This window comes from Schistocerca serialis, chromosome 4 (assembly GCF_023864345.2).
Source record: "Schistocerca serialis cubense isolate TAMUIC-IGC-003099 chromosome 4, iqSchSeri2.2, whole genome shotgun sequence".
In the NCBI taxonomy this organism is placed as follows: Eukaryota; Metazoa; Arthropoda; class Insecta; order Orthoptera; family Acrididae; genus Schistocerca; species Schistocerca serialis.
Window position 1 is genome coordinate 948,579,167 of NC_064641.1, and position 13,610 is coordinate 948,592,776.

At 40.1% G+C, this 13,610-nt stretch overlaps 1 protein-coding gene across 1 annotated transcript in view; it reads left to right on the forward strand.

Moving 5' to 3' along the window:
• Nucleotides 1-13,610, forward strand: part of LOC126473606 (F-actin-uncapping protein LRRC16A) — a 517,910-nt gene that overhangs the window by 246,620 nt on the left and 257,680 nt on the right. Inside the window, exon 8 of the mRNA XM_050100768.1 lies at nucleotides 1,570-1,734. Within this exon, the coding sequence (XP_049956725.1) occupies nucleotides 1,570-1,734 (165 nt within the window). The remainder of the gene's footprint in view (nucleotides 1-1,569; nucleotides 1,735-13,610) is intronic.

The window sequence follows — 13,610 nt, forward strand, 5'->3', positions numbered from 1 at the left end:
AAGAAGTGTTTCATTCCGCAATATTGGCTAGTGACAAATGTTTGCTGAATTTCAAGTACACGTTTTCATCTTCCAGCACATGCAACATTATGCCACAGTACAGAACTAAACATGAGATAGTACAGTACCGGTACTCCAAGAAAATTTACATCCTGAAAAACCACACTAAATAGCTTAATATCAGGTTGGGGCCTACTTCATTGTGAATCTGGACATATGAATGTGCACTTTAAGTTGAATTCTGCATTTTAATATGGTTTAGGATTTCCAGTGCTCTTGGAGTATCCTCTGATGTCGTCTTTCCTTTATGAAATAATATAAGATCTTGTAAAGATACACGTTTCCTGTGTGATTCCAGCTGTGCACATGCATTAACGCCTGTTTTCTGGAACTCTTGGGCAGTTGTTGAAATGAACCTATTTGTAACAGCACTCGGAAAAGTATTGCGAATGGTGTGAGAATTTCTTCAATCACAGGGCGTTTGACTCGTATTTAAAACTGAGTACATTGTGGGCCAGCCACTTGGAAGAATTTCAAGCTGAGAAGACCAGACATTTATGTCAGTGTTTTAAATTTTACTTGCACATTTGTGTGATGCATCTTAGAGTGTAACATATGCAAAATAAGACAAATATTAATCTGAAAGTTTAGCTTCTCTTGTAGCTTATGAGTCTTTGAAACTAATATTATGTGCAAAAGCTTAGCTTTTCTTGTAACTACACTATGCATATTAATTTAAACCATTAACTTTTCCTATTTGTGTGTTTCCACTACTTAACAGTGATGGTGCTATTGGCTCTGAATATCTGCTAGCATCTGATGGCGAGATCAAATCACATGACATGATCTACAATTGCTTACAAAAGTGCATCACAATCTGATTTCAATGCTTCGGAAAGTAGCGTGGTGAAATTCGAATTTACACTTTCGTAATACAAAAATATGCAGTGTATATGTTGCTGCACATCAAAGAGCTTTCCAAAACTTTTTTCCTGGGTTTCATTTTCCAAAGTGCTGGAAAGTTCTCCGTCATTGTACAAAACGTTAACCATTCGAAGGATTGATAAGTTTTACAGTTCCAAGGGGATGTATACTGTCACTTAAAACAGAAAAAGTGTATTTTCACCCATTGGAGATGAGCCTGGTATGTCATCTTTGGCTGTGGCAAAGGTTGAAGTTTATCTGGCAGATTATCTTTCATTTCAAATGACGCTTTTGTACTGAAAGGATCAGCCGATAAATTAGGTGGAGTTAATTTTTGTTGTTTTTCTTCTTCTTCTTCTTCTTCTACTTCTTCGTTGTCTTTTTCCCCAACCAGAATGTTATATTTGTCAAAGTAGAACTTATCAAGAGTATATGCTTTCTAACATAAATCATTTACTAATTGGTAAGTATATACAAAATAATCAATGTAGGGTTCATATATTTCCTACTTAAGTGTAAAGTCAGTCCTAAAACATAATATCTAATATCAACAAGTTAATTTTGTTCATTTTTAGTAAATTATTTGCCATGATTGGAAATAACTGTTAATGTCATCTTTGCTATTGCCATCCTGTGATTTTTCAGGGACATAGTGCCTATAATCAGTGCCCTAGAGTACAATACGTGGTTCACAAAACTGAAAGCCAGCAATATGAAGCTGACCCATGAGGCCTTGGATCGGTTATTGCACATATTGAAGAAGACTCTTAGCCTTGAGGAACTTTATCTGGATAACCTCGGTGTTAAATGGTAAGAGATACATCCTTCCAATTATCTTCTGCTGCAGCAGTCTTCAATTTGAAGGCAAAATCTTCTGTGTTGTTATGCTATGTCATCCTCTTCAAATTAGAGCAAAGTATGAAATATGAAGTAGTGGAACAGGACATAGATTTCAACACTGTATGTGTGTTAATGAAAGAATGTAACATTTATTGAAGGAGAAGCAGTTGATATTTATAAGAATGATGGTAATTTCACAAGGTGTGACAACCGTAGACTTCCAGTTTCTTGGCTTCCTCCCATCAAGGAATTTGGAAATTTGTGGTAAGGTCTTATGGGACCAAACTGCTGAGGTCGTTGGTCCCTAAGCTTATGCACTACTTAATGTAACTTAAACTAACTTACACTAAAGACAAAACACACACACACACACACACACACACACAAGGGAGGACTCGAACCTCTGATGGGGGGTAGCCATGCAGATTGCAACAAGACACCTCAGACTGTGCGGCTACCCCGCGTGGCACCTCCCATCGAGGAAGTAAAAACTTGGCCACAGTGCACTAGAAATACAAACCACTGCCAGGAAACTGCCTCTGTGGCATGATGATACTGCAAGGTTAAGGCGATTACTTTTATGGCGTGTGGCCAGATGGCAAGGCCAGCTGGTGTGTCTGCTGTAGGAATGAGAGGAGGACCGCAGTAAATATCGAGTCGTTTGTCACATAAATTATTTCTAACATACGTGTAATTGCTCTTGTATATTAATCAAGGAGATACTAGAACTGCCTCCTTTCATTGTTCAATCATTGCTGACACCTACTTAGGCACCGATTTTGTGATGAATGTATGTTTTAAGTTTATTAATTTGAATTGTACACTTTCTCTTTTAATGTCCCCCCCCCCCCCCCCCCCCCCCCCCCCCCCCCACACACACACACACACACACACACACACACACACATAAGAATTAAAAGTGGATAAATCCAGATAATGAGATGGCCGTATGTTGTTAGTGATGAATCACTGATTTACTGAAATGCCAAAGCTGTGCCATCACAGAGATGTGCTGAGAGGTTGTGAAAGCGCAATCTCTCTCTGTTGGTAAAAAAAAAAAAAAAAAAAAAGGGCCATTTATACATACCTCTCGCTGTTAATTGTTTCCTGGAAGAAAAGGACCTGTTAGTCTCTCACTGCTAATAATGCACCACTCTCCTGTTTTTTTGATCATTCTGGGGTTCATGGTGTAGTATGTTAGGCTTTTCAGAACTCCAGTTATTGTTATTTTGTCCAAAAATAAAGTTTGGTTGGGGTCAGTTTCTGCACCATGCACGCTAGTGAAAATCCATTCACTAAACCTCAACGTTTTTGCTGGGTTTATGTTCTTGTTCTGCAGTTATTTTACTGGGTTTTAGCTTCAGTAACTTCATAACTGTTTGAGCAGAGCCATAGGAAATTCCCATTGCTGAGAAAGACATCAAACAGATTTTCAAGGAAGCCTTTCCAGAGCATGTCCGATGTTAGCCAGAGTTTCTTCTAAGAGTCCTAATCGTGGAAGTCTCATGTTTCCTGTCTGTTTCACGAAATTTACTTACCAGTCGATGAATCTTACTCCAATTGGAAACTTGAATATCAGAAAATTCCTCTTTAAATAATCTCCTTATTCTGTACACATGCATGAATCGTACATGAATACTCTTTCGTGAGTAGAATACTTGTATTTTCCCATTTCACTTCCAACACTTCTACTTGATGAATTATATTCCATCGCCTAACAAACAAAAGTTGCAGCAGAAGGGAAATGTACTCCCTATCAGTGCTGTCATCAGCTGTCAGCTGGCAGGAGAAAAAATACCCACCAGGTGGATGTGTTCAGTATTGCTCACCCTATATTTTGATAAATATTCCTCCTCCTCCTCCTCCTCCAACCCCCCCCCCCCCCCCCCTCCCCACCCCACCCCCACGAACCATGGACCTTGCCGTTGGTGGGAAGGCTTGTGTGCCTCAGCGATACAGATGGCCGTACCGTAGGTGCAACCACAATGGAGGGGTATCTGTTGAGAGGCCAGACAAACGTGTGGTTCCTGAAGATGGGCAGCAGCCCTTTCAGTAGTTGCAGGGGCAACAGTCTGGATGATTGACTGATGCAACACTAACCAAAACGGCCTTGCTGTGCTGGTACTGCGAACTGCTGAAAGCAGGAGGAAACTACAGCCGTAATTTTTCCCGAGGGCATGCAGCTTTACTGTATGGTTAAATGATGATGGCGTCCTCCTGGGCAAAATATTCCAGAGGTAAAATAGTCCCCCATTCAGATCTCCGGGCGGGGACTACTCAAGAAGACGTCGTTATGAGGAGAAAGAAAACTGGTGTTGTACGGATCGGAGTGTGGAATGTCAGATCCCTTAATCGGGCAGGTAGCTTAGAAAATTTAAAAAGGGAAATGGATAGGTTAAAGGTAGATACAGTGGGAATTAGTGAAGTTCGGTGGTAGGAGGAACAAGACTTCTGGTCAGGTGAATACAGGGTTATAAATACAAAATCAAATTGGGGTAATGCAGGAATAGGTTTAATAATGAATAAAAAAATAGGAGTGTGGGTAAGCTACTACAAACAGCATAGTGAACGTATTATAGTGGCCAAGATAGACTTGAAGCCCATGCCTACTATAGTAGTACAAGTTTATATGCCAACTAGCTCTGCAGATGACGAAGAAATTGAAGAAATGTATGATGAGATATAAGAAATTATTCAGGTAGTGAAGGGAGACGAAAGTTTAATAGTTATGGGTGACTGGAATTCGACAGTAGGAAAAGGGAGAGAAGGAAACATAGAAGGTGAATATGGATTGAGGCTAAGAAATGAAAGAGGAAGCTGCCTGGTAGAATTTTGCACAGAGCATAACTTAATCATAGCTAACACGTGGTACAAGAATCATAAAAGAAGTTTGTATACATGGAAGAATCCTGGAGATACTAAAAGGTATCAGATAGATTATATAATGGTAAGACAGAGATTTAGGAACCAGGTTTTAAATTGTAAGACATTTCCAGGGGCAGATGTGGACTGACCATAATCTATTGGTTATGAACTGTAGATCAAAACTGAAGAATCTACAAAAAGGTGGTAATTTAAGGAGATGGGACCTGTATAAAATGACAGAACCACAGGTTGTAGAGAGTTTCAGGGAGAGCATTAGGAAACAATTGACAGGAATGGGTGAAAGAAATACTGTAGAAGAAGAATGGGTAGCTCTGAGGAATGAAGTAGTGAAGGCAGCAGAGGATCAAGTAGGTAAAAAGACGAGTGCTAGTAGAAATCCTTGGGTAACAGAAGAAATATTGAATTTAATTGATGAAAGGAGAAAATATATAAATGCAGTAAATGAAGCAGTCAAAAAGGAATACAAACGTCTCAAAAATGAGATCGACAGGAAGTGCAAAATGGCTAAGCAGGGATGGCTAGAGGACAAATGTAAGGATGTAGAGGCTTGTTTCACTAGGGGTAAGATAGATACTGCCTACAGGAAAATTAAAGAGACCTTGTATGAATATCAAGAGCTCAGATGGAAACCCAGTTCTAAGCAAAGAAGGGAAAGCAGAAATGTCGAAGGAGTATCCAGAGGGTCTATACAAGGGCAATGTACTTGAGGACAGTATTATGGAAATGGATGAGGATGTAGATAAAGATGAAATGGAGATACAATACTGCGTGGAGAGTTTGACAGAGCACTGAAGGACCTAAGTCGAAAGAAGGCCCAGGAAGTAGACAACATTCCATTAGAACTACTGACGGCCTTGGAGAGCCAGTCCTGACAAAACTCTACCATCTGGTGAGCAAGATGTATGAGACAGGCGAAATACTCTCAGACTTCAAGAAGAATGTAATATTCCAATCCCAAAGAAATCAGATATTGACAGATGTGAAAATCACGGAACTATTAGTTTAATAAGTGACTGCTGCAAAATACTAACGTGAATTCTTTACAGATGAATGGAAAAACTGGTAGAAGTCGTCCTCGGGGAAGATCAGTTTGGCTCCGTAGAAATATTGGAACACGTGAGGCAATACTGACCCTACGACTTATCTTAGAAAATAGATTAAGGAAACGCAAACCTATGTTTCTAGCATTTGTAGACATAGAGAAAGCTTTTGACAATGTTGACTGGAATACTCTTTCAAATTCTGAGGGTGGCAGGGGTAAAATACAGGGAGCAAAAGGCCATTTACAATTTGTACAGAAACCAGATGGCAGTTATAAGAGTTGAGGGGCATGAAAGGGAAGCAGTGGTTGGGAAGGGAGTGAGACAGGGTTGTGGGCTCTCCCCGATGTTATTCAATCTGTATATTGAGGAAGCAGTAAAGGAAACAAAAGAAAAATTCGGAGTAGGTCTTAAAATCCATGGAGAAGAAATAAAAACTTTGAGGTTCGCCAATGACATTGTAATTCTGTCAGAGACAGCAAAGGACCTGGAAGAGCAGCTGAACGGAATGAACAGTGTCTTGCAAGGAGGATATAAGATGAACATCAACAAAAGCAAAACGAGGATAATGGAATGTAGTTGAATTAACTCCGGTGATGCTGAGGGAATTAGATTAGTATATGAGACACTTAAAGTAGTAAAGAAGTTTTGCTATTTGGGGAGGAAAATAACTGATGATGGTCGAATTAGAGAGGACATAAAATGTAGACTGGCAATGGTAAGGAAAGCGTTTCTGAAGAAGAGAAATTTGTTGACATCCAGTATTGATTTAAGTGTCAGGAAGTCGTTTGTGAAAGTATGCCATGTATGGAAGTGAAACATGGATGATAAATAGTTCGGGCAAGAAGAGAATAGAAGCTTTCGAAATGTGGTGCTGCAGATGAATGCTTAAGATTAGATGGGTAGGTCGCGTAACTAATGAGGAGGTATTGAATAGAATTGGGGAGAAGAGGAGTTTGTGGCTCAACTTGACAAGAAGAAGGGACCGGTTTCTAGGACATGTTCTGAGGCATCAAGGGATCACAAATTTAGCATTGGAGTGCAGTGTGGAGGATAAAAATCATAGAGGGAGACCAAGAGATGAATACACTGAGCAGATTCAGAAGGATGTAGATTGCAGTAAGTACTGGGAGATCAAGAAGCTTGCACAGGATAGAGTAGCATGGAGAGCTGCATCAGACCAGTCTCAGGACTGAAGACAACATTCCTTTTCTCTTCCTCTGCCTGTTATTGTTAACCAGCCAATGATATTGGCCCATCAAAGGTAGCCTGGAAAAAATTCTTAAAAATAATGCCACTTCTTAAGAACAAGAATGGGAAAACTCCCTGTTATAAATGAATGCTCTTCGATAGTATTGAGTTAACAGGGGACACCAGAAGATTTTTGAGATGCTAGCAGAGGGCCAAAATGTTGATATGTGGTGAAGAAATTTGAAGGGGAACATGCCTCTTATGTGAGTACATGCGTGGCAAACATGGGGTCCCAAGCTATTGCAGCACCCATTTCCATTCCTGAGTTGTGATCTCTCATCTCTGAATATCCTTCCTTCACTTGCTCTCTTTTTTTTATGTCAGCCGGGTCATTCCATAGGTTCTTCCTTTCTTGGAATATTCTTTCATTCATCACCTTTTTTTCTGAAGTAATTTGTCTTTCCGTAATGAGTCTGACCTTCATTGTCCAGATTTTTCTGTAAAGTGAACCGACTGGGGAAGAACCACTTCAGCAGCTCTTACTGCTCCCATTGTGCCAGATGGCCTTTGATGCGGCTGTTTGATGTCTGTGGGGAGAGTCCTCGATCAGAGTGAACATTTTGTGCACAAAATGTATTAAATTACATCAGAACAATGGCCACTGTCATTTGGCCATCTCTTCAGACGGGAATTGAAACTTCAGTGTTGACAGTTCCAACCCTACTGATTTTGCTACCTCAGCTACACCATGGAAAAGTGGACAAGCCAGTCATTTACAGGTGAAACAGTTTATCTGACACTTAACTACAATCTAATTAGATCATCCCTGGTTTGACAATAAATCTGCCAAGTCAATGAAAATGACTGTCAAATAGTGTGAAGTGAGTTACATGACTGCAGTGGCAAATATTTGTTCTTTACAGTACAAAGAAAGGATGAATTTGTAATTGTATTAACACGATTCATGTTGTCCGTCGCACTTCACATAGTATAGACCGGGAACTGTGTGCTAGGTACGCCCGATGTAAAACTGACTGGGCACGGCCCGTGCTGCCTGAGTTGTTGTTGTTGTTCCGCCGGCAGAGGGCGCGGTCGAATTCTTGCGTGCCCTCTGGTGGACGGGACTTTACTTGCGGCAACTACTGTCCGTGACGCGCCGTGCCAATGTGCGCCTCCTGCGATCTTTCTGGTGGCTACTGCAGTAATTAATTAGCTTAATTGATGTATACTAACAGATATGTGTTTTTTAATATGAGGTATGGGGGATTAAAAATTGACCTGTGATGTTTGTACCCAAGAAGGTCTTAATTACTTTTGGCCATAAAATTCACATCTTCCATAGGTTATCTTCCTTTGTTTTCAATATGCTTGACACAAATGAAAAGCAGGAAATTGTTAGCAGTGTGCGACAAAAGTGGGCTAATTTTACAGGCACTGCATGCAGTCAGTCATGTAATCCTTCTTGTATAGATAGTGTGTATTGTCTTACAGCCAAATGGAAGTTGTATAATATTTTATCAGTGTAAAATACATTTTTTGTGGGTACACCTACATACAGATCTGTATTACTACTCTCTCTCTGTTGTTTGTTAAATTAGAGCTATCAAGTACTGTGTCATCACAACACACACACACACACACACACACACACACACACACACCTACCTACACACACACACACACACACACACACACACACACACAGAGAGAGAGAGAGACAGAGAGAGAGAGAGAGAGAGAGAGAGAGAGAGAGAGAGAGAGAGAGATAGAGAGAGATTTTAATGCATGTTGTAGAAGATCTGTATATTTGAATTCACATAGGATAGGATGATGATCGTGATGATGATGATGTTGATATGTAAAGTGGTAGAACATATGTGTAAACTATCTATAAGTGATGGCTGCAGTTACAAGCTGTATTTTATATATCCCAGCAACAAGCACAGGTAGTAAGCGATGCTTTAGTAATGCTAACAAGCTATTAACAAACTGGCACAGTCAATTAAATCCAGACTGCAACAATGATGCTGCTGCTTATCAACAATAATTGTAGATTTTCTTTAATTGAAAAGTGTGAGTATTTACAGCTGTGAATATATAATGTTCTTAGTATTTTTTTCTTTCTGCAGTCAGTTGTTCCCTAGATTCAAGGGATAGTATTTATTTAAATATTTGTGCAGTTTCCTATTAATGGCAAGCAGAATAAATCTCCTGCTTGGACATGAGACTTTTTGTACTGAATATTAGATTATTTTCCATGTGATGCATCAAATTAATTGTGTCGTGTAAGTGTTCTTGGAAATGTTACTTTAGTGTTAAAAAAGAGATAAAGAAAAAAAGAGAAAGGGAAAGAGAAAGAAAATGAGAGAGGGAGATAATGGATTTACAATGTGGCGGGGCAAGGAAAGGGCAAGGTTGGTTGTCAACTAAGACTGGTCACGCTCGGATATTTGCATGTCCCAAGTCCATACAACAGACATGGAGTGAGTATGTGGCTGATAGAGTACTGTGGGGCTGGACACAAGCATCTCAGTCCCACCATTCAGCAGGCAAGCCGTAACTGGTCAAACATAGAGCATCACAGCACTATTAATTGTAGATGAAATGGGATATGCTTTTACAGTCAGGAACACCATTTGTTGCCAGGAACATTTAGTGTTTTTGCAGCAGAAGTGATAGCTGTTAACAGAGCTCTCCAATTTATTAAATGGGTCTACCTTCACTACATTTTAAAATGTAGTTACTCAACAAGCAGGCCTCCAGGCTATAGGCCAATGTTACTCTTGTCACTCTGTTGTCTCTGCTATTCTCGACCTTCCTCCTGAACACGATTTTACTGACTGATCAGTTGCCTATCTCTGGACCCCATGTCATGTGGGTATCTCGGGGAATGAACTGGCTGACCGTTTGATAAGAGGAGTGATTACTCGCCCCCATTTGCTTTGCTGATCCCAGCTTCGGATTTGTGGGTGCATCTAAGAACTGTGCTTGCTCAGGGATGGAATAACATCTGGTAGTAGACTGCCCCCTCTAATAAACTTTGTGCTGTAGAGGAAACTATTGCTGCATGGTGCTCTTCCTTCCTTTCCTCCCAGAAAGAATCCACTGTCTTACGTCGTGTTCACATTGGTCATGACAGGCTAACCCATGGTTTTATTTTACTTGATGAGCCATCCACACATTGTAGTTATAGAGCCTTATAGACAGTAGCTCATATCTTGGTGGAATGCCCCCTTCTTCTGGCCCTTGATGCTGAGTGCGGGCTTCTAAATTCTGTGCTTCTAATTTTCGAAGACAATTCATGGTTATCTGTTTTCTCCATGAAAGTGGCTTTAGTTTCAGATATAAGGTTGTTAGCTACATTTTGGGCAAGGGCAGGATGGTTGGGGTTGGGGTGTGTGTCATTGCATGCTGTTTCAGGGGACCACTGATACTATCGTACCTCCTTGACGTGCTCACTCATTACTCTCTTTCTCTTGTTTTAATTGCTTTAAGGTTTGTCTCCTTTTCTGCCACACCCTATTTTCTATTTTAGATGTAGCACTCTGTTGGATGATAGGTGCTGTTTAACAACTTGGCTATACTGGAGCAGAGATGGGACAGCTGTAGGTGGGACGTGCCCCATCGCATACGGAGCCCCGGGAATACCCACCGGCTGCCTTACCTCTTCTCCCAACTAATGTCCGTTACAATTTTGGCGTTCTCACTTTTAGTGCCAGATGACAGTGGAGCTGTATAACAGTGCAGAGTGGAGCTACATGTTGGGCATATGCCAATGCACTGCTTTGCGCTCAGGTGTAATGAGGCAGGTCATGGTGCAGCAGCCAGCAGGCTCACTTGAGTGTGTGGATGGAAAACATGCAAGCTAGCCAATCTACAGTTTTTCTCAAATGATTTTAAAGAAACTACTCTGTGAATAAAATCTGATTCTCGCACATCTCTTAGCTTTACTCCTCAGCTTCATGATGAACTCTGTTATTTTGTTAATGGTAATAGTTATAGTGATATTTGAAACTTAAGTAACCTAATGCAAGAATTTCGAAAAGTTTGCTTTGAAAAATAGGGGTTGCTATGAACTGGCATTTGGTTCATGTTATTAGGTCATATGTTTCTGTGTATGAATGTAGCTAACATACTGCATTATTCATTAAACTTAGAATAATTTCACTATCGATGACCTGTCTCAAGAAAACTGATGTACAGTGCTTAATTGCAAACTCGCATGCCAGTGGAAAAGCCAAAATGGAAATATTTGTAACTTCTTCAAGTCTCAGAAACAGTTTGAAGTAAACAATATTTTGGAAAATGGTTGTATGCAAAGGGGAGAGTATTTTTCTATATGATTAATAGAGCAAACTTCCATGTCTGTCTGACAGGCATTCAAGCTGCTACAGATTTTACCAGTTAAATAACGTCTTTTTTTGAGAGCCATTGATAGTTGATGTTGCAGGTTCTTAGAAACCAGAACTAGTGTTTGAGACATGGCTCTGACATTCACAGTAGGATTCACAATTGTTTTAAGTATTGTGGAGTCAACTCCCAACATGTTGTGAGATTGCCTCAAATCACTCAACATGCAAGGTCCTTTCTAAATATTGTAAATGGTTTATGTGACACACAGAACTTTCCAATTGCAGTCAGTGATGTTGACAGAAAGCACTTTCACCTGAAATATTCAGAAAATTTTGGTGCAATATTCTGTAGTAATAAAAATTTTTGTTCTATCATACTACAAGCATTTGCAGATCCTCAGGGGAAACTCCTTATAATCGATGTTGAGGGATATGTATAGGAAAGTGTATTTCACTTGATGCAAGGAGGGGAGCTTCATACACCACCAGACTTTCCACAGCTAAATACATCAGTGGGATTGCCTTTTGTATTCATTAGAGAATAGGCGTATCTATTGTTGTGGCATTTTATCAAATATTACAGACAATGTAGATCCATGGAATGAATGTTTCAACAAATGCTTTTCCAGACCGCAATGATTAATAGAAGGGGCTTTTGGAATAATGAACACTAAGTGGAGCCTATTTTGGAAACCAGTAGAGGATTCCAGAATTTGCTGAGAATATTGTCAAATATAAATGTTCTCCACGATACTGGCGTTCATGTACAAGAATCCCTCATTGCCGATGAGCAACATACAGTAGACATCGAGCATTCTATGCAAGGCATTTATCAGACAGGACGAAACTTTAACAAACATTTAAACGGAGGTGCCCAAAGGTGACGGTTTTGGAAGCTTTTTGTCATATAATAAAACAAAATTTTCATGTGTTTCTCAGTTCTGCTACTGCAACTTTACTGTTGCATCTTTTAAGACAGTGAAAGAAATGAGAAAATGATGAAATGCCTTCTGTACCTGTAGTCTATAATTCTGCTGCAACCTCATCACATAAGTGGGCCAAAGTGAATCAGTTGTGATGATCGTTGTTTTGGTGGTCCCATAAAGAACGCCAAGTAAAAACAGCCGCTATCGAAGCTTCCATAGATACCATTTTCTCAACAGTATAACAGCAGAAACACAGCACAAGAAATAGTACTGACTCTGCTACCTTTAGCGACAACCAAAAACTGCCGGTGATGCACGACCACAGCTCTATGAAACAAATGCATTTGATTTGCTCAGCGCCATTCTGTGGCACTCCTCTCCGCTTGTGGTACCACTATAATTGTGTGCGCTGGACAACAATGGTTTGTTTCGCCGTTGCTACTGTGCTTGCTGTGCCGTGCCGCTCTGGTTTGTGATGCTGCTCCACTGTAACCGCAGTCTTACTGCTCTGAACGGCAGAAAACATTCTTTGCTCTGTAACTGTCTTCACCCTTCACTGAGCTGGTAGGGGTTAGGGTGTCAGCAGCTAGGTGTGGAATGAAGATGTCTCGTGTAACTCCAAGCTAATAATAATGTATTGATCTCACCAGGTGCCTGTCCTGAGCTGAGATTGTAAAACCTGGACAGTAAAGTAAATGAAATTTAACAGAACCAGAGTAATAGCAATGAGGATGGCTAGGTTATTAAATGTTGTGATGAGGGAGATAATAAAGGATGTATCCTTACTGAAGCAGATGGAATCGGCAATGCTTAATTGGTAGAGAAATGTATAGAAAATCACTCAAGACAGAATACTGAGGCAGGTGCATGAATTGTGTCTCTAAGGCAAGAGATGAACATGTAGTTGGCTGAAAGGATTGGAGGAGAATATTCCGAGAGAAGGAGAGGATGAGAGGATGGTGGTGGGAGGATTGAGAAAAATGGAGTGGCTGATATGCAAAGGAGGCCTGCCGTGGCTGCAAACTGTTCCTGGTAATGATCTGGATTTTGAGGTTACACATATTTGTTTGTGCAGTGGGAAGTAAACATCATAGTACAATAAACCAATAGTGCTACGGTACGTAATTAAGTATTTTTCTTTGCTGAGTATCCATATATGTATAATTAAATGTAGTGTGTGTGTTAGCAGTAGGTAAACAACAGCCAGTTAGTAAGGAGAAGTAAAGGAAAGTAAAATATATAAGTAACCAAATATATGGACATAGGCTGAAGTAAATTTAAAACTATACCTCCTGCTTCATATAAAAACCTTAAAAAGTGATAGAACCACTTACTGATTATCAAAGGGCATCACAGCCTATTGAATGCCTCATTAGCACAAATATGATTATTAGGGCTTGTGCAACTAATTTAATGTGTCTCTGTTGCCCTTGTATAATTTTAAACGTAAT